Genomic DNA, 22,584 nt, shown 5'->3' with positions numbered 1-22,584 from the left:
ACACTCCAGCTGCATCACACGTAGATGAGGAATGGTGGTTCAGAGGTTAAGGCCTGGACATACTCCACAACAACAGAGAAATGTGTGTGTGTGTTTTCTCAAACTGGCAAGAACAACAACAAAGTTAGTTCTGGTCAGGACGTGTCACACTTCACTAGAAACTCAAGCGCAGAACTCCTGGGAAGTCCTCCGCTTTTCTGCATTAACTACACCCACTTCAAATTTCTGACCGATCACACAATAGCTGTAGGACGCCACAGGAGAAAACAAGTTCTGCCAGGATGATGTGTCGAGAACAAGCTGCGAGAGCTCCCAAACCGAAAAAAGTGATGACTCGTTTCTCACAGCCCTGGGAGAGAGAACACATTTCTCTGTTCTTAAAGAGTATGTAATACCCTTTAATGCTGTCGTCTCACAGTCAGAAGGTCTGGGGGCTGAACCATTTCATTTCTAAACCAGTTTGTAACAGAAGCAATTTCGGCTAAATTCGGTTGAGTTTCAACAACAGTCCAGCTGCATTCCAGAAAAGGCTTCAGCCATCAGTAATCACACGCAATCTTTGATTTGAGTCTTGGAATTGATTTTGTTTTATTACCCCACCCCCCAAAGTGGAGGCAAGGGGGATTGCTTTTAGTTTGGTTTGTTTGTTTGTTTGTTTACACTCTAGCAGCAGAACTACTGGTTGAATTGAAACCAAACTGGGTTTATAGATTGCCAGTGACCCAGAATAGATATGATTACATTTTGGGAACAGTAGGTCAAAGTTTAAATGTTTTACAAATTTTTTAAATCTTTTTTTTCCCACCATTTACTTAAAAAGGGGCATGTACAGGGTGGGGAAGCAAAATTTACAATATTTTGAGGCAGGGATTGAAAGACAGTGTATGACCAATTAGTTTATTGAAAGTCATGAGAATTTATTTGCCACAAGAAAATTTACATAATAGAAAATGTTTTTATTCTATGTGTCCTCCTTCTTTCTCAATAACTGCCTTCACACGCTTCCTGAAACTTGCGCAAGTGTTCCTCAAATATTCAGGTGACAACTTCTCCCATTCTTCTTTAATAGTATCTTCCAGACTTTCTCGTAATAGTTTTGCTCATAGTCATTCTCTTCTTTACATCATAAACAGTCTTTATGGACACTCCAACTATTTTTGAAATCTCCTTTGGTGTGACGAGTGCATTCAGCAAATCACACACTCTTTTTGACGTTTGCTTTCCTGATTACTCATATGGGCAAAAGTTTCTGAAAAGGTATGGATAATAGTGTTAGGTATGATTATGACATCATGTTTGGTTTCAAAACAATTGACGTAGTGCCTGCTGAGAAAAAAACAACTAAATGTTCATTGTAAATTTTGCTTCCCCACTCTGTAGAAGCCAATAACGTAATAAGGACCCATAACGTAATATATTTCCCATTTTTAAAATGTAATAGGCCAATAATGTAATAAAAATCCTGAACCGATAACATAATAACTTTTGACCAATAACGTAATAACTTATTAAGAATTGTTTTTACCAGGCCAATAATGTAATATCCAACCGATAACGTAATAAGTAATTATGTTATTGGCCAAAAGATATTACGTTATCGGTTCAGGACTTTTATTACGTTATTGGACAGTTATTACGTTAATGGCCTATTATATTTTAAAAATGGCAAATTTATTACGTTATGGGTCCTTATTACGTTATTGGCATCTATAGGGCGAAATTACAAATGTCTATAAAAACATCCATTTTGTTTCAATTTACTTCAAACTTGGCACATATATAGAGGCAACTAATATGCTAACATCACCACACACAAAGACATGATGACAAACTGGAATGATGCCAAAATAAGCTACAATACGTGTGAGGGGCAGGGCTTGTTGTGTCTGGCACCACTTGTTTGAACATTGTTTAGTGTTGGCAGTGTGATCTCTAGTCATGCATCATATTCTGTAACATTATCATCTGTTTTCAATGATGGCGTCCTATGAGGAACAACAATTCAACTTTTTATAAATACAGAAAAACAGGCCTGTCTTCAGCTTTGTGTCGATGCTTTTTCCAGGAATCCAAAAGGACTGCAAGAGTTTATTTAACTAACTTTAAGAAGCTGCAGAACTTGATAGTTTTTTTTTTTTTTTTTAGTAATGTTTGGCAAAAATTCCTTAATTACCTCTCATCATACTCTGATTCAATTCATGCCTGTGTTTTCAAGCTGTAGAAAATCTAACCCAAGATGCAGATTTTTAAATATGCATCAGCAAGGTACTAATAAACACATTTGTTCTTTGAATTAGTTGTTTTTGTTTTTAGCTAAAAAGAATCAAATCTGTCTGTCCAGCACTACAGATGATGAGGAAGAAGCATATGAGTGAAGAGTAAAGGGTAAAGTCAGTGAAAATGTACCTCCATCCAAAAACTAAAACTGTATTTAACTAGTTTTTTTATATCAATGTCATGCCTGCCACCAGATGTTAGTCTGGTTTTGTCTGTCTTGTGTGTTTGTCTGTCATTTCCTGTTTTATTTTGTTAAGTTTCCCTCATGTGTCGTGTCTGGTGTGTTTACTTCCCCTCTTTGATTGTTTCACCTGGTCCTGATTACCTGTCTCCGCCCTGATTTTGCCCTTTTGTGTATTTAAGCCCTGTGTTTCCCCCTGTCTGTTGCCAGTTCGTATTTTCCCTGGTAGATATTTACCAGCGTTTTTTGGATCCTGTCTGTCTGCCTGTGTATGACCCGGTATGCCATCTCTGTTTTTTGCCTGTTTGCCTTATCCCTGTCTTTACTTCAGCCTTCTACTGATTCAACGTGTGTTCGACCTTATCGCCTGTTTTTACGGTACGTGAGCTAGCCTGATCCCTATGTCCTGTTGCCTTTCCGTCGCCTGCCCGTGTATGACCTGGTTCTGCCCCTGACCTCCCTCTGCTTTTCCCTAGTCGGATTCCCGACGTTTTCTACCAACCCGGACTGTGGGTTTTTGTCTCCGGTCCGGTTCCCTAACCCAAAGAAGAACCCGGGGCTCATTGTTCTCAAGATTTTGTTCATTATCATCATTCGTGCACTGTCAGTGAGCTTGGTGTTTAATAAACACTGTGAACTTTTACATGTGTCTCTGGGTCATGCATGTGGATTCAGTTTACGTACTCTGAGCATTACAATCAATGTATATATTAAAAAAAAAAAAAAAAAAGTCTAATACTGTTATCATCTTAAACATATTATTAAAATGTAAAAAATGGCTTGCGCTTTTCTTATCAATCTCGCCTGAAATTGTAAAATGTGTTGTAAGCAGAATATTTATCAATGCCGGCACAGTCTTGTATTTTTAGGGTTTCCATGGTTTGTGACATTGAAGTGGTGATATTTTCCACAACTGTCTGAAACTACACCAGGACATCTATTCTCATATACAGTTGATGTGGACTAAGAGTAGAGAGCTGCAGAGGGTGGATGTGTGGTGTTTTTAAGTGTTGATTTCCGGGCCTGTAGCTTTAACTCATTAAGGAATATTTATTTTTTTCATTTCATCACAGTCATAATCTACACATTTGGAGGTTTTTCATTTGACAGAAATAGGACAAAACTGCATCTGAAGGTAAATAAAAGTGTATTAGAGCAAAAAATACAAAGTTTGCGTGTGACATGTAGTGGAGTGGAAGTATAAGCCACAGAAAATGGAATAAAGCTCTGGTAAAGTTCATCAAATTTTGTCACATTCCACCTCCACAAGACAAAGAATGTTCAAATGCTAAACTATTTTAGATAAATTAGAAGTTAAACCACCTAAATTCTACCTGCTGATATTAAAACTACATTAGAAAGGTTGTTGTAAGTACTTTTGATGAAGTAAAACCACAGAACAATTAGAAATACTGGATGTTACTCAGTCTAAAGTCTTTGCGTTAACACTTTACTTGAAGGTCTAGTTTATAATGCATTAAGCACACATTCATAAGACATTACAATACATTTATAATGCATTATAAAAGTCATTACAACAGTTTATGATCATGTGCAACAACTTATACCAAGGTTAATAAAGTATTATAAGTGTAGGCATAATGTATTATAAATTCAGCTTTCATAATAGTTTATACATCCATACCAAAGCAGTGTGAAGGAATTTATTTTTTTAGGTGGGGAACTTTTTTTAGGTTTTGTCACTGGTCCCTATATCCATCTATTTTAAGGATTTCATATTTATTTAGAAAAAAAAAAAGTATGTGTTTGAATTAACAAAGATTTAGAGCTGCAACATTATTTTTTATTCATGTAGAAAGCCACATGTAACACTTCTATTTACTGTCTCTGTTCTTTTAATGTTTTGTTTTTGCAAAATAAAGAGTTATTAAGAACACTTGGATGTATAATTTTTGACTTACACTGCACTTAGAGCCAGCAGGTACTGCTCATACGTCATCATACTTGTGTTATAATATCATACAACTGCTAATAAAGTGTTGTCACTTTACTAAAAGCTCTTAAAGTCATCCTGTAACTTATTATTGATCTTTATAAGGCATTATTCAGTTTCAGAAACTATATGTCAGAGCAGTTCTCTGTGTCTTTATACCTGGCTGGCGTTAGGATGGTTATAATGTGTTCTGTAACCCAGGACTTGAGAGTCGTCCTACAAATACTGTTGTCACTTTGGTATGGATGTATAAAACATTATGAAAGCTGAATTTATAATACATTATGCCTACACTTATAATACTTTATTAACGTTGGTATAAGTTGTTGTACATGATCATAAACTGTTGTAATGACTTTTATAATGCATTATAAATGCATTATAATGTCTTATGAATGTGTGCTTAACGCATTATAAACTAGACTTTCAAGTAAAGTGTTACCGTCTTTGCTTCGGATATATTTCTCATGTTGTGTTATTTTTTTCTTCCTCACCATGGTCTTCTTGTCGGCTTTCTGGATGGTGTAACCCGTTATGTCACAGTTGCCGTTGTCCTTGGGCGGCTTCCACTCCAAAGCCACATTGAAGCCCCAGATGTCTATGATCTTCAGGGCTTCAGGAGGCCCAGGCAGATCTATGTACAATAAAAATAACATCACATCTCCTGTAAACGTTCTACTGGTAAAAGCTAACGTTCATCTAGAAGTCATTACAGAAATCTCTTTGTGTGTTCATTCCTACTCACCCACAACCTGAAGGGTCACGTTCGTTCTGTCTTCCACGTTTTCAATCTGCACCTGGAGTTCGTACTTCCCAGAGTGTTTTCTGTCGGTCTTACGGATGAAGAGGATTGTGTCTGTTTCACTATTCCTCACGCTGGCGAACTGGGGACTGAGAGGCTCCCCGTCTTTGCTCCATGTAACTATAGGCCTGGGCTTACCCTGTACCAACACAACATATATTAGTTAGTGGGACAGTTTGATTTAAGGATCAGCATGATTTTCCACGGTCCATTAGTCAGTCATTAGTAGATATTAAATATGCAGTATGTAATATTTAGTTACATCTACAAGTGAAAGTATAGAAATGTCCTCAGAGCCAGTGTTTCTTTTGTCTATTCTGCACTTTTCCATTCAGGAGATGATCCACACTGTGGTGATGTACTTTATTACTGGATGTCATTTGCCAGAAAATGGAAAAAAATACAAGAAAATTAACTGTGTTCTGAACTAAGTACAGACATGATTGCTTCGGGCGATTCAGGTGATTATAATGCAAGTGTTGTCTATACAGTTGGAAGAAAATACTTTTACCTCTTCTCATGAAACATGCTATTCTGTGGTGCAATGTTGTTTAGGTTGTTTATCGTTTTTTCCAGTGTGCAATGATTGTTTTTCTTGTTGCTGGTAATTTCGTTTTCTTACCGCTGCTTATTGTTGTTGTTGTTATTATTATTATTATTATTATTATTATTATTATTATATTGTTATGACTATTACTGTTATCACCTTATTATAACTTTTCGTGTGATTATTAAACTATACATACACAAATATATATATACATATATATGTGATATCCATACATACAACATAATTAGCTATTTATTATTATTATTATTATTATTATTATTATTATTATTACTATTATTATTATTATTACCACCTTACTACTTGTTGTTTCGACTAGTACTTTACAATGTGCAAAGGCCTGTTTACTTTTTTCAATACTGTATTTCTTTTTTGGAGTTATTGTTTTGCTATTTTCTTGTGGTATTTCTTGTGTGCATATCCAGTGTTTTTCTGCTATTGGAATCTAAGTTTCCTGAGGTCTCTGCCCAAAGAATCGGTAAAGTTCTATCTAATCTAATCTAATCTAATCTAATCTAATCTAATCTAATCTAATCTAATCTGATTGTTGTAACGGATAGAGTTTCAAGTCGTCAAGTTGTTATGGCAATACAGTAGTTTATTAACCTGATTATTATATTTTAGATTTTTTGGCTTAATTTTATTTTGCACATCATTATTGAAATATCTGATTTGTTGTCATTTAAGTTGTTTTGTTAAGTCAAATAAGTATTTTGCACTAAGTAAGTTCATCCTGGTCAAAGTTCACATATAGTCATGTGGCCTCAACACGGAAGCGAAGGACAACGCGGGAGGAAAGGACAGATCTGAACACTATACCCCCATCCCATTTTTCTGTTGGTTATCCAGGCGAACACGGTAACAGTGACTTTTAACTTATGTTTACAGTACTGTGTATGAATGACGTTTAAGTAAAGCTTTGTTTAATTTTCTCTTTGTATTTAGTTTTCACGGTGTACCACTATCTTCTGTGAAGAATAGACTTGCTGCGGACACCAGTATGAAGCGTGGACACATTTAATAACCAGCAGTTATAATTGTGACAATGTCATTTACTGTTGATAGAGTGTACCTGGGACGCAGTATGTAATCATTGTACCTGGTCAAAGGTGGTTACTGATATGTAATAAATAGGGATAAACACAGGGATGTATCCGAAAACAAAATTATTACAACTTTATGGGTAACGTGTATAATTATGACTGTTATACTCTATTTTGACATGGTGGTGTGGGGGGTTAGTGCTGTCACCCCACAGCCAAAAGGTCCTGGATAAGGCCTCTCTGTGTGGAATTTACTCTTCTCATGTCTGTGTGAGTTTTCTCTGGGTCCTCTCATTCCAGTGATCCAAAACATGCATTGAAATAGGTCAGTCGGTCACGTTAAATGGACCGTAGGTGTGAAGGTGAGAGTGAATGGTTGTTTGTCTCTACATGACAGTCCTGTGAGGAACTGACAACATGACCAAAGTCCTCACATCAGATTAAGCAGTTATGGGAAAGGAATAAACTAATCAATATTCCATTTCTGCAATTAGATCCTCTAATTCTTCCACAATGGTTCTTTATTACCTCCACAAAGGAAGTTATTTTTTCACCTATATATGTTTGCCTCTCAGTTTGTGAACAGGATTATGCAAAAACTACTGCACTGTTACATGTCAAAAAATAAATTAATTAACTAAAGAATAATAACAGTAATAAAAACGTATGAGAGGCAAACTGTTTAACATTCATCCTCTTGAGTCCCATCAGTACAGTTTGTCCTTTATAGGGCCCAGGAGTTTTACAGTTTTATTTAAACAAAAAAACAAAACCCAAAAACAAACAAACAAACAAAAAAAAAGCAGGGGTAAAAACCTATTGTGTTGGCGTTCCACTGATATTTGCAGGCATTTATGGGCACATGAAAAGTCGGTTATTAAATGTATCTGGATATTTTGTTTTATAAAAGTAAAAATTATTATTCTTTTTAATTTTCTTACATAAATGTTTAATATAGAGTTTGAGGTATTTTGTTGACATGCAGTCATTTTTAAATTAGTGACTACATTTCCAACCCAAAACAAAAAAAGTGGCATGCTGTTTTCATCTGAATCAATTATTTAATACAAACAAAGCAACATTTTTACTTTTCTGGTTCTCAGGCGCTGTCAAACCAGGAAGTGTTTGACAGCTCTGATGAAGGCTGACGCTACAGCCGAAACCGTCAGCAGGTAAAAACATCTTTCCTCAGCTTCATTTGTCTGATCACAAGAAAACCTCTAACGAACATTTGGAATGGAAGACATGATGAACATAATCAATCTATGCCAAGAATAAAGTTCGGTGAGCGGATCAGTCCTCACACGATAAATTTGTTCTTGTCAGAGCAAAATGTTCAGGGGAAAAATATCATATCTGATATCATCAAAGATATTATCAAACTTCTGCTAAAAATCTTCTTTTTCATATATCTTATTTATTTAATTTTCACGTAGTTATAAACATACACATAAATACATGTTAGTTAAAAATTGTGATGGATGGTTACCAAAAACCCTCAAGGGGCTTAACCAGTGGCAACCTCCGAAGTTCAAAGATTATTTACAGCAGCACAAAAGTACATATTTACAAATAAATAATATATCAATTTAGAAATAATATATCGAAGGAAATACATTTCAGAAATAAAGTGAAATGAAGCTACAAGAATGTATCCTCATAGTAACACAGACCCCTGACATCCTCGTTAACATCGGCCTTGGAACGTGGCACTTAACGAGTGCAGACTTTTCACCAAGTAGCCCAGAAACAGGATAACACATTTTGTGTGTTGGGGTTAACGAATAAGCAAGCGAGCACAGAAATGGGATAACGCAAAATGCATTACATTGACGCATTTTGAGTTGCGTTGGGGTTAATAATTTAATGAGCAAGTGCAGAAATGAGCCCCTGGTGGTGGTGCCAGCTCTTGTTGTGGTTGTCTGTAATCTATTGTGTATCATCCACCAAAGGTTGTTAAACTCTGAATTCATAACAAAACGATTGCACATATGATGACATTAGCATGTTAGCATGCTAGGTAAACATACTCTGAGGAACACCAAAGTTGTTTCCTGGTATAATCAGTGTCATGCTGTACTTGTTTATCTAAATTATAAAAGCCAAGTGGCCTGTGTGTGTGTGTGTGTGTGTGTGTGTGTGTGTGTGTGTGAGTGTGTGTCCAGGGATTCCCACAGACTCCGCTGACTGCTGCAGTTTGGTATACTTATGTATTTTAGGTGACGGAAGAGACTAGCGAAAACGGGAAGTTGATAGGACCAGTATTTTGGGAAATATTAGTAATTTTGGAATACAATAGCCTTACAATCACATTGCTATGGCCAGAACGCTTTGGCGGTGACTGCTGGACAAATGTGGTACAGCATGCACGAACACGCAATAGCATAAAAACTACCACATCTAGAACCCGAGGATCTCCACGGGTCAACACACTAGTATATTATTAGGCTGCTTGTATGAGACAAATGTAAACCAGTCTAGTGTGTTTAAGACAGTTTTTAATTAATTCATCTCAGTTCTTACTCTACCTGGAAAGGAATCACAATATTGACAGTATCTCCAACTTTCTTAATGAGGGTCTGGCGGAGGTATCTTGGGAGCCAAATCTTTGGGCGCTCTGTTAAAAAGAAAAAAAAAACAAAACAAAAATCAGAGAGAAATATGTCAAAGCTTAAGAGTGAGACATGCATCCCATTAATTCAGACATACTCACGCATTATTTCTCTGATGGTGACAGCCTGAGCCAGAGTGGCAGGAGCGCTGGGTCCTGCCATGTTGTAGGCCCGTACACGGAACTGCAGCTTGTCACCGGTGGTAAGATTTCTGACAATCATTGACAACCGGTCTGTCAAATCCTGACTGACGGGTATCCATTCATCCGCTGCAGTCAGGAAGGAACAGAGTCTTACCATGACATGAGCCACCACACAGAAAATATTCAGAAGGAGCACAGAGGACGAAAAAACAGGCAAAAATCTGTTGGAAATAGAAAATTTAAGCCAAAAATAAAAAGTTTATGGACACTTCCTACATTTTTAGGTATGGTACACATATTTAACAACATATAGTACGCTAAATTGGATTTGCTGCACATTGCTATCTGATGGTGGAAATTAATGGAGTGCTTTTGCCATGCCTCACACTTGAGGCATGACTGATTGGTGCAGGTAAACCTTCATGATATAATGCTATAAAAAAACCTCCCTTATCAAAAGCATGCAGAGGTTGGCTCCAGCACTTACTGCCCTCCTTGCAGTACTCAACCCCATAACCCTTGAGTTCAGCGGCGCCGATCCTCTCAGGCGGCCGCCACTTCAGCGAGATGGAGGTGTCATTGATGTCATCAACGCACAGTCCGATGGGCTCACTTGTAGGGGCTGAGAGAACGGCAGAGGTCAGATAAGAAGAATTACAACCCAAGTAGATGGATCTGATCAGAAATTTGGTAAAATTCAATACTGTTACAACTCTTTGTGAAGGCAAACATTGAAAGTGTTCCAACAAAACTTTGCTTTTGCTTATGTATTGCTATTGATATAAGAAAAAATTGTATATTGAGTAGACTGACAATTCAAATAAAAGCTACAAAAAGAATATGTTTTTCTTTTGCAGGATCCATATAATACTGGACAGTCCATTTCCAGTCATAGTCATTAAATTAACACTTCAACTTACATTAATAAATAATGGAAAAAAAGCATTAATTATTCAAATGTTTGCACTTGTATTGCCATATGCTACATAAACAGTCACTGGCCTGTAAGCCACCTTGTGGTATTTTACGTCATGACCTGAGAATTGATTTGGAGTTCACAGCTGGGATAAGGTCTGAGCGCCGGCTGCAGTTTGTGCCCCGTAGGGATGGAAATGCATGATTTAAGTTGGCAATAAAGTCTTTGGTTCATCAGCCTCTTCCCACGCATTCCCTTCACCATAGTAGTGCCAAAAGCAAGCAACACATTTTCACTGCACAGACTAAAAGCCCTGTTCCCAAGAAAAAAGCAACTGACAGAGCAACACAGTTATCACAGTGTTTAGCCTTGGGATTTGGGACTTCGACTCTAATTTACAGGCTTAGAGTAACACTACAGGGATCTGGATGAATTATGGAGGGAGTAACTGGGTGCTGATACAGACAAATAACAGACACGCATTACTGAAAGCCCCATTAATCATTATTATGAGTTGGATGGAGGTGAGTTGTTTAAATATTCAACATGTAAAGTAAAATATTACTTCTTTCTTTTGCTACATCAAACACACAGAATTATTTAGATTGTCTAATCTAAATATACACTGCTGCCCATAAAGTTGGAAAAAAAAATGTAATTCATTCTTGATTTATTCTTGATAGACGAAGTGTAACCGTGACTCAGTATGTAATCACTGCATGTGGTCAGAGGTGATTACTGATGTGTATAAATAGGAATAAAAAGATGAATGTGTCTGAAAACAGAAATATTCCAACTGTATGGGCAAAAGTATATGATAAAGATATAATATTGATCATATAAGGTGCAGCCGTACGCTGACTGTCCTCACAGGAAACAACAAGCTTTGTTGTAAATAAGTAATGTAGGATAAACTAAACATAGAAGCACATTTTATAAGGAAGCAGCAGAAAAGAGAGAAGTGAGCAGCTACAGTATATGTACAAAGATGATTACACAGGGTTACAAAAAAGTGTTTTTTGCAAGTTGTCTCGGTTTTTTCAACTAAATTAGGACCATTTTGCACCGTTAAATCCAAAAATGACATCTGTTTTTCTCAATCAGGGCAGGTTTTTTTGCTAATTTGATTTTGAAAAATTTCATCTTCTCACTAAATTGATTACATTTTTGTGACTTTATCAGTTGATTTTTTATATAGTTCTCACCCAAAATAGGTTTTAAGAGAAAAGAAATCATTTGATCACTTGATTCCTGTTAGGTACAATGGTGCATTCACCGCAGATGTAGCAGAATACGTCAGGCTTATTTTTGCAAGATCTCCTAGTCGAAGCCATTTCATTCACCTGTAATATTAAAAAAAACATTAATCATAAATTGGCAAAAGTCAAATCTTCAGAACTCGTTTATTGCAAGAAATATGAAAGAATTTTGTATCATATGATGTGAAAATGCTCATAAATGTAAGCAAAAATGTTAAAAAGCCAATATGTAGCATAGTTCAGAAAGTTGACCTGATTGAGCAAAATTAATGTGATTTTTGGATTCAGCACACCAAAATTATCCTAAATCAGCTCAAAAAACTTAAACAACAAATTTGTTGTTGACCAGTGTTATTGATGTGTATAAATGGGAATAAAGAGAGTAATGTCTCTGAAAAGAAAATTATCCCAACTTTATGGGCAACAATGTATTGCACATGAAACACATACATATATAAGAAAAAGGCATTCTCCTTGTCTTAGCCTCTTCTCTCAATGCTCTGATCTATTCTTTCCTTTTACAGTACATGGTCCAACCTGTGCATCATCATAAAATAATCCTCTAAATGGCACCACAGAACCTTTTACCATCATAAACAGGTAATATTTAGTCAACAATATATCTTCCTCTTGTTGCAACCCCTTGTTGACAACATGAGGACAGGTTGAAAGGCAACGGCCTTGTAAACATTAAGCCCATGACTTCACGTCAAAGCACAACATGACACAAGATGGCAACCATGTGAAAAAATGATAGGGACACCTGCTAGAGGTTAAAGTTTTCCATGTGTTTCTAAAGTCACCGTTGGGGATATTATTTCAGAGAGCACCTCGTAGCAGACAGGACACAATGTGCAGAAAATTAAGGTTCATTCATTCATATTTGCTTTCCATTGAAAATAAACACATTTTTCTTTCCAATTTCAACATCATCTCATTAAGGAGCAATTGGAACATCATCAGCGTTAATACTAAATGCTTACACACCACAGCCAAAAATGAGACGGAGTGGAAGGCTTATGAATGCAGCCAATTTTCCCCTGAATGTCTATAAATAAGATTAAATTATGCTTTAAACATACTCATTAATCCATCATTTTAAAATGAATAATCCCTACTGGCAGTAGGTTGCGTCTCTGGCTCTCGTTCAGCAGCAGCAGGGGCAGCCTCCATGGGGGTCTCCTCCACCGGGGGTCCATCCTCCTCTGCAGGGGGACCACCCTCGGCCAGTGGGATCTCTTCCTCTTTCCCAGTGGGGGCTACCTCTACAGGGGAGGTCGCAGATTCACAGCTGAACTCTGCTTCTGGTTCTTTCTCTGGAGGTGGAGGTCCATCCTCTGCAGGTGCTTCCATTGGAGCATCAGCTGATTTCTCTTCTGCAGGTGGTTTCTTTTCAGTCGTCTTGGGAAGTTTAGGCTTTGTCATGTTATCTCTGTATGTCGCAGTCCTGCTGCCGACTGAGGCTCATGGTCATGTGTGTCCGCCTCTTCTGCCAGATGCCTGGGTCTGACTTTGCTGTCGTTCATGGACACTCTGGTTTCCTTCCCATTGTCTCTGTCGTAGTGACAACAAAGCTTTTTCTGGAGCAGCATCTACAGTAGCACTGAACCCCTCTGTGTTTAGCAGGTGGTCCCAGCAGCAGGGCCCAGTACTTCCCAGCTATTATTAATAGAGAAGGATGCCATGGATAGTTTCCTAATCTGCTGTCTTACAAGCCATTGGCCATCTGGATAAATTGTGTTGCCTCTATTATGAACAAGTGGAAGATGAGATGGTAGAACAGAATCCTTTACAGGCTGAAAGGCAATCCAGGCCCTGAGTCCCCACTTCATAACATACCTGTCCTCATGTCTCTAATTCTACCATCATCAGAAAAGAAATGTGAATTTATGCTTTATTATAGTTCCAAAATACTCACAACAGTCTATGGGAAAGTTTTATAGAGATGACACACCTTCCTGTTTTTCCTGGATGTCCCTTCATTGCATTTGGCAACAATCTGAAAAGTCTGTGTGTATTAGGGATGTAACGATTACCGGTATAACGATAAACCGTGGTAAAATTGCAGACGGTTAGTATTACCGTTTAAATTCTAATTATCATGATAACCGTGTTTGATTACTGCACTTTTTCAGAGAAAACGCCTATGTAAAGATCTGCTTTTATGTCAAATATTTGAGTATAGTTTGAATTTATTACAATTTTAATTGTATATACCTAATATTTGGAACCAATATTCACTTTTAAAGTCTTTGAAAAGGTTCGTTAAGCATCTGTGTGTTATTTATGCAATAAAGTATATACATTTTTCAAATCAGATTTTATATATTTTTTTGTGTTTTCTGTCCTTTTATGTTTTTATAGTAGGTTAAAGTGAAAAAACATAACAGACAGATGAGACAGATGAAGGTGTGCTGAAAAAACAGATCCCAAACATGGGTATAGTAAACATTTGTTTATATAGTATATAAAGGCAAAATCAAAAGGACTGAAAAACGGACAAAATAGACTCAGACCCCTAAGGGTTAATATTTGAATGTTTCTGCAACAGAAGGTACATTGTGTCTATTATTTTATTTGGGTTTTGTTGTTGTTGTTGTTTTTTTTTTTCAAAATACAACTTGGTTAAATTATTTCAGTGTGTGTATTTGGACTTTTTGAACATTTTGAGCACAGTTTCAACAATACCACGATAATAATGATAACCGTGATAATTTTGGTCACAATAACTTGTCATATCAGTCCCCGGACTCTTGCATGTTTTGTCTGTCTTGTCTGTTATTTCCTGTTTTATTTTGTTAAGTTCTCCTCTTGTGTCGTGTCTGGTGTCTTTGCTTCCCTTCCCTGATTGTGTCACCTGTGTTGATTACCTGTCCCCGCCCTGATTTGTTCCACCTGTATCTCATTGTCTTCCCTCCCTCCTGTGTATATAAGCCCTGTGTTTTCCCCTGTCCTGTGCCAGTTCGTATTCCTCCTTTTTGGTGTGTCTACTTACCAGCGTTCTTCAGATCCTATTTGCCTGCCTGCCTGCCTGTCTGTCTGTTTCCGACCCGGATTGTTCCACGACTCCTGAGTTTTGCCTGACCCCGTCTGTACTTCAGCCTCTTCAGCCACTCCCGTGTTCGACCTTTTTGCCCGGATTAATGGTACGTGATTCTGCCTTTTCCCCTATGTACTGTTGCCTGTCTGCTAGACTCCCCGTGTATGACCTGGTCTGTTCACTGACGCTCCTATGTTTTCTCCTAGTCGGGTTCCCCTTGTGTGCTCCCGACCCGGGCCGTGTGTTTCCTCCTTTGGATTCGGACGTCGTGACGAATCCACGTAGACAGATCACTGAGGACTCACCCGAGACCTTTTTCTGTGAACTGTGTTCCCTGTCTGTGTTTAATAAACACAACTTTATTGTATTTTTGTCTGCTGGTCGTGCTTTTGGGTCCAGACATCGTACTTCCAGTCCTAACATAACTGATATATAATTTTCATATCGTTACATCCCTAGTATGTATATTTGTGCTTTGTCTCTCAGACAGAACTGCGCCACACAAGGAAAAGGACTGTATCTCACAAGAGCAGAATTTTTCCAGTTCATGCTGTGTTATGTTGCATTACTTCCCACAGCAATACAATACACACGGACAGAAGGTCAAATACGATACTGGAGAAGTATTACCAGAATGCTATATATTGTTTTTATGAAAACGCTACATACTATGCCTTTAACTATAAGAAACAATACAGACATAATAGTGTGTGTGAAATGTTCAGTACTTTTGCAAATGCACAACAACATACTATCGACAGCCACTGGACATTCAGCTTTCTAAATAATCAGTATTTGCTAACTGGCAGATGTAGCACAGACATGTTAGACAGCACTCTACCGAGACAACACTAAACGTCTATTTGTTGAGAATGGTGTACTCTCCAGTTGGAGGGTGTTGACTCTAACACCAGTCTACCTTTTGGATGACTGGAGTTTATTTTACAAACAATCAATCAATGACAATGAGCTGCACAGATGTTATATTAGTTTTGTCATCCATCTTTAACTTATTAAACTGATGATTTGTGGTCAGTGTAATTTAATCAAATTTCATTTAATTTAGTTTAACCCATAAAGACCCAGTGCTACTTCTCTGGAAGTTCCCAAATGAATTTTCCTCAGATTTAACCTTTCATAGGTAAGATTTATCACCACTTATTATATTATCCTCATTATTGTGCATTTTTTTCAGTGAAAATAATTTATTTTCCTGTATTTAATTTCCTGATCATGCAGACGTTCACAGAAGATAAAATTGAGGGTTATTATGTCAAAAAACAAAGAAAACTGAAAAAAAAAAAGTGACATTTTAAGCAAATATAGCAATAACTGAACTCAAAAATAAGCTTCTACATCCACTGTCATTTACTGGTGAATCAATGTTGTAGAAGATGACGGCGTTTCCACGGTAACTATGGAGCCTCTGAACACCCAAATGGGTCACATCTGATGACCATGAAAAGATGACAAAGTGCATTTTACACCAATTATTTTTATGTACTGATAGAATTAATGGATCAACAGGTATAAAACAGTTTAGATCAGTTGATGATTTTGGTCACCAGTTGCTGTTTGGGTCTTTATGGGTTAATTTAATTTAATTTGTTTGAGGTCAGTTGTTATTGTAATTTGCCACCAAACACTGAATCACACAGTGTTGTGACACTGCACCAATGGATGTTATTTAGAGGACTACACACACAAAGAGTCTGTATTTCAGTGACATCTTGAATTACAACCAACAAACAACAAACATGACCTTGTGCTGTCATGACCATGAGTCACCCAGGACCCATGACTTGACAGAAACCTTAGACTGACCACACAGAGCATGACACAAACTCACCAGATATGTCGCCCACATCGCCGTCACTCATCCAAACTGACCTTCAGTCAATGACACTCTATTTCATTTCATGTTTTCTGTCAAGGTTACATCCACCAGTTTCTGAACAAACACCGAATATTTTGAGAGACAAGCTGCATGAGACAAGCTTTTGGGAAAACACTCACCGACTGGCACAAAAGGCTGAGAGGCAGGACTGTGGCGAGACATGCCGATGCTGTTGACGGCGTACACTCGCATCTCGTACGGCACTCCTTCAATCATCCTCTTGGCTTCATAGGTTGTCTGAGGGTAAGGGTCAAAGTTCAATCTCATCCACCTGTAGCTCTTTGTCTTCTTTCTCTCCAGCACATAACCTGAGAGTTTACAGATTTTTGCAGTCATTAGTTTAGGTTTTCATCTGAATAAATGAAAAAGAAGATACCAAATAACTGACCAATAATTACTAAATACTGATGGATAATTTTACCAATGACTGGCTGTCCACCGTCAAATGCAGGGGGGTCCCACTCGACTACACAGGAGTCTTCACCCACGCTGAGGATCCTGGGAGTCTGGGGAGGATCTGGAACATCTGAGAGAAAACAGAACAGATTGAGACCACACAGGAGTGACTACAGAATGGGTAAAAGCAACATATTTTACAATAATGTGTAAAACTGGTTAAAAAATACTACTAATATTGGTTCAAGGTGTCAAGTCTTAGGCCCAATTCCAATTCACCGCTTGGCCCTCCCCCTTACCCCTACCCGTTGGCCCTTGCACTTGGCACTACCCCTTGAAATGAAGTTGCAAGGGGTAGGGATGAAATATTCCTCTATGAAATGAGACAAACCTTCAAGACCTGTTACGTCATCAATGACACTATAAACAGATACGACAACTTTGTTTCCGAAAGAATTCCCCATGCCATCAACAGCTGTAACTGTCTCTGTTGCATGGCCTATCAAACACAAACTGCAGAAGTGTGGCATTAAAGGGCCGATCAAATGATTAAGTGTTTCACAAAGAAAACACGTACATTTGGGCGTTTCTGTCATCACACTGCTGCACTTTTTTGCTGTTTACCTCCATCTTGCCGATGATTCGAATAGATTTATGGGAGTTTTCTCATACCCCTTTGTTTGTAGTGTGGTCCTGAAAAATCTGTTTCCAGGGCCAAACAGACTCATTGAGAATTGGGATACTCCTACCCCTTCACGTGAATGTGTAAAATGGAGGGGTAGGGAAAGGGATGGGAATCGAGAACTGGTTCTTTTTTGAGAACCAGTTCCCAGTAGCTCGATTCCTTGGAATCGTTTGCCTGCCTGCTTAACGATTCTGCTAATCGATTCTGCCTTCATTGTGCATGCGTGATGACGTCACACGTACGCTGCATTGTTTTGGTCAGAACGTAGCCAACATGGCGTTGAGGCGGAAACGGTCTAAAAAGACGACACCAGGTCCACTTATTGGAACACTTGCAAAGCTTCCATGTCTTCAAAAGGGTGGAATCCCTCCAATATCCTCAAACATTTGTCCACAGCATGTGAATCATTTACAGGAATGTCACGTGTTTGATACTCTACTTAGTGGCACTTGTGAATGTAGCAGCAGAGTGAACGCCAGGCCGGTTCCGGTGTGGGCAACAAACGTCGTCACTCCTCAAATACAAGTTTCCAAACGTAAGAAGGGAAAGGAAATGAGGTGCACAACAACGGGAGCCGAGCTGAGCCGAGTCGAACCGGTTCCATGTAGTAGAAATGTGGCAATAGAGGAATTAGTAAAGCGTCTTTAGTTTCACTTTCACTGCACCCCCCCCCCCCCCCCCCCCCCCGAACCGGCCCGGCATCATCTGTTATTATTTGTACATACTGTATCTGTTATAGTTTCTGTGCAGAGATGGAAATATAAAAGACAGTTAATGCAAACACACCTGTTTGTACTCTTTTATTCCCCCATCCAATGAGAATCGATAAGAGAATCGATAAGGAATTGAATCGATACGCAATATCGATAATGGAATCGGAAATCGTTAAATTCTTAACAATTCCCATCCCTTGGTAGGGATAAGGGGGAGGACCAAGGGGTGAATTAGGACTGGGCCCTGGTCTCTGTCTTACCGACAACTTTTACGTGGACGTCAGCTGTGTCTTCTCCTGCAGGGTTTCGAACCACGACCGAGTAGATTCCCTCATCCTGCCTCTCAGCCCCCTCGATGGTGAAGACACAGTGGCCCTTGCTGGTTTCAACATGGACCCTACTGTCTCCTTCAGTGAGGACCTACACCATCAGAAACCCAGTGGTAGTAGATTTGAGCCTCAGTAGATCATCTAGTCTTGGATCTTCTTGCTACTGTACCATGCTTTTTGGACATTGGTATAGTTGATGTTCTGAACCCTTTATTTACACCACATTCTGCATCAACCTTTAGAGAAAAGACGACCATTCCTTTTTCTGACGAAAACTTGCAAAAGTTAAAAAAGTCATGCTTGTTTTGTTGCAATGACATTTTAATTTGAGGAAAAACACAACTTAGCATACCACTGTGAAGGTGAAGGACCAGTACTAAACAGGAAAATATCTCACTTATGGCTATTTTTAGCCACTTTTCATTAAAACTACCTCCTTTGGGATTTCCATAATGCCTCCCTCTCTTTGAAAAGGAAAAAAGTATAATGTACAGTGAGACAATTTTAGTACTTAGTTTCATCTTCCTGAGATGTACAAACCTCTGAATCCTTGTTTTTAATGTCATTTATGTATAATGGCCACTTTCTTTTAAAATGCGTTTGTCCTTTATAATCTCAGGAACATGTTCTTACCTCACATTCATGGACAGACACTGAGCAGCATCACATGCAGCTTTTAATTCAGTGTGATGTTACTGTATTGAACACACACAAAGCGAAACCCAAACTGCCTGCAGAGAGAGCCACTGGAGACGCATGTTTCAGCCTGCAAGCATTGCAAAGCAGTCAGTATAACAACCTGTTCAAAGGATTTGCAAAAGTATTTTTTTGTGTGTGTTATGTGAAATGCATGTCGGTGTATTGTGACTCCTCCAGTGGTTACATCTGTTTGTCCAGTGAGTTTGTTGTTCTGCCGTGCTGCATGTTTCTAAAAGCTGAAAACATGATGGGGTAGTTGTCAACGTGCTACACACAGGCTCATATTAATAAAGAGCATGCGTACTTACTTTCCCATCCGTCATGGTCCAAGTGGCTGTCGACCCTTCTTTCTCTTCTCCATCACGTTTTACAGAACTAGCCTACATTTGAGCAGAGCAAAGCAGCAACAGCCGAAGAGAACAGAGAGGGCATGTATCCTCTCATCAGGCTAGTATGCACCAGAAGGTATTTAATGAAGCTGTTAGTAGCATTGCACCCGTTCAGACAGTTCAACACAGCTTCAGCCAAATTAACATGCAGAGAGGGGAGCAAACATTGGTCAAACTAACCTATGCCACTAGAGATAAAGTTAAGCTCCATATGATGTTAAACCAACTAGTTTAATTTGACTATAATGTTAGTAGAACGGTCAAGTTTATTCTAAAAATCTGACAATGTTTCCCCAGCTCCCCTCAGTCCTCATGCCTTACCTACTGTGCCCTGGACAGATGGTAAATGTGAGGCGACTGGTGCGCAGCTGATTAACCACACAGGGCTGTGAGTCTGTTTTACCTTCTCTCCTTTGGTCCAGATCACTGTGGGAGCTGGGTCTCCGGTGATGGGGACATCCAGGCGCAATTTGTTCCCAGCCACCACCAGGATGGTTGACTCTGTGGTGCGACCCATGCAGTCCAGGTGGATCTTAGGAGGGTCTAAAGTAGTAAGATACATGTTTTTAATGAGCAGCATGCTCCCTGTGTTTTAATTGATTCACTCTGCTACATACTCAGTTTGTGGTTTGTTTACCTTGGCGTGGCACGTAGTCAATCTTCACCTCTACGGTAACAGACAAAAAACAGTCAAGGTTATTTCATTTTCCTACACAGTGTGAGTTTTAGGTGATGACCATTAGCGTAACTGCAAAAAAATGGAGAATACATTAAAAATATATAAGCAACAACAAAAACCAAACACATGCAGAAACACACACACACACATATATATATATATATATATATTGCTGCAATTAAATTACTTTTATTAGCACATAGAATGTACAATATGTAACGTATTGTCACCTTCCTAAAATAATTGCCTGTTGTTTTTTCTGATATCACAATTTTTTTTTAGAAATAATTTGCTTCAGAGATTAAATGTGCTAAATGTTACGTATTTTAATAAGATTAATTGGAAAATAAATGACAAAAGTACCGGTTTGCTGATGTTTTCAAGGTATATGATTAAGTGTTATTACACATATATATTGGTTTATGTACATTTATATAATAGTTTTATAAATCTTCCACTAAATAGAACCTGTAAAGTGAATGTATTCTAATGTGCAGACAGTGTTTTGAAGTAGATCTTGTAGCTCTGAGACAAATATTCCTTTTGAGTCAAACCCATTCTCTCGTTAATTCTTGAATTTCACATTTTGACCCAAGGCTGTATCTTGGAAAGTTCAGCCAACCAGCATTTTTTACTTGATTTTTCTTTATCGGTGACTCTCATGTGGTAAAATTTCATTACTTTTATTCTGGAAGCATTTTCCTTGTACACCAGTGTATTTCAGGAAACACAAAAATTTAACCTGAAATTAAGTATTTGATGATTTAGGCAAAAAAAGTAATTACCTCAATACCTATGCAGAGTTCCTTTACACTTTACACTTTACAATAAAAGTGTGCGTCATTAACTTCTGTTAGCTAATGTTACATGCAAATGTTACATACTGTACCTTACAAAAATGACTTGTCCAGTCACAAGCCCAGACAAACGATATGTAGTGTCTGATACAGAAAGGGGATGCTAGCAGAGATACATTGAAGTTGTGGAAATTCATAATGGAAAGATTAATATTACCTAAGAAGTTAAGTTTGGCTGAGAGGTTGAAGGCGTAGCCATCAGGGACAAAGGTGTAGTCTCCCTCATCCTCAGGTTTGACCTCGTCAATGGTCAGTTTGTGGATCCTTGAAAAAGAATGTCAAAAACTCTGGGTGTTATGTGTCGTACATTAAAAGTGATGCTCTTTAACTTTTAATGACCTAGAACTACATTTTTACATTTCACCTGAAATGGTTTATTACTATTTATTTTAATAAATTGTGCATTTTGCATTGTCCAGTAAAAATCAGTTTTTTTCTTATATTTAATTTACTGATCATGTAGATGCTCATAAAAGCTTGTAAATTTGAAAATTATTATGTCAGAACAGAGAAAACTGGAGTGATTTTTACAGCAAAATACAGTATATCTTTAACTGAACATAAAAACAAGCATCTACAATCACTGTTATTTGTCAAACTACATGGGTTTTACTGTTAAATCAATGTTGCAGAACATCGCATCTGACAAACTGAATTTTACCTGGCTTATTTTAACGCATAGATAGGATTAGTGGATCAGATGTAATTAAACCCTTTAGATCAGTGGATGATTTTGGTCAAATATAGTGTTTAGGTCTTCGAGGGTTAAAACACACATATGGAGTGTCCTCACCTGCCGATATGTGAGATATTAATCCTGGCATCAGGTTTGACTTCTACTCCGTTTTTGTACCAGGTTCCTTTCACAGTCTCGTCTGACACTTCACACTTAAAAACAGCCTGATCCTTCGCCTTCACTGTGAGGTCTGCGATGCTCTGGTAGACCTCCAGGTCTTTCTCTACACAACCAGAAAAACACAAGCTCTGAGTGTAATCACACAACTTCAAAGGGAGCATATGAGACGATGGAATAAGATGCAAGAAGGTGATGATGTGTGAGGAGGATATATGATAAAAAATTAGATCCATCTATTGTATGGCCGTAATATGTTCTAGTGAGGTGTTTATTATCTTTGCACAGCCTT

At 38.1% G+C, this 22,584-nt stretch overlaps 1 protein-coding gene across 1 annotated transcript in view; it reads right to left on the bottom strand.

Moving 5' to 3' along the window:
* The window catches only part of mybpc3 (myosin binding protein C3), a 71,206-nt gene that overhangs the window by 13,053 nt on the left and 35,569 nt on the right, over positions 1 to 22,584 (bottom strand). The window contains exons 16-27 of the mRNA XM_030159809.1: positions 22,233 to 22,398; positions 21,597 to 21,703; positions 20,541 to 20,570; positions 20,307 to 20,446; positions 18,747 to 18,906; positions 17,114 to 17,218; positions 16,812 to 17,000; positions 10,068 to 10,202; positions 9,539 to 9,706; positions 9,354 to 9,442; positions 5,158 to 5,353; positions 4,907 to 5,046 (exon numbers count right to left, since the gene is read on the bottom strand). Of these exons, the coding sequence (XP_030015669.1) occupies positions 4,907 to 5,046; positions 5,158 to 5,353; positions 9,354 to 9,442; positions 9,539 to 9,706; positions 10,068 to 10,202; positions 16,812 to 17,000; positions 17,114 to 17,218; positions 18,747 to 18,906; positions 20,307 to 20,446; positions 20,541 to 20,570; positions 21,597 to 21,703; positions 22,233 to 22,398 (1,625 nt within the window). The remainder of the gene's footprint in view (positions 1 to 4,906; positions 5,047 to 5,157; positions 5,354 to 9,353; positions 9,443 to 9,538; positions 9,707 to 10,067; positions 10,203 to 16,811; positions 17,001 to 17,113; positions 17,219 to 18,746; positions 18,907 to 20,306; positions 20,447 to 20,540; positions 20,571 to 21,596; positions 21,704 to 22,232; positions 22,399 to 22,584) is intronic.

The sequence above is a fragment of the Sphaeramia orbicularis genome, chromosome 3 (genome assembly GCF_902148855.1).
Source record: "Sphaeramia orbicularis chromosome 3, fSphaOr1.1, whole genome shotgun sequence".
Taxonomy (NCBI): Eukaryota; Metazoa; Chordata; class Actinopteri; order Kurtiformes; family Apogonidae; genus Sphaeramia; species Sphaeramia orbicularis.
The sequence above is the reverse complement of the archived record's forward strand: the minus strand, read 5'-3'. Positions and strand labels throughout refer to the sequence as shown.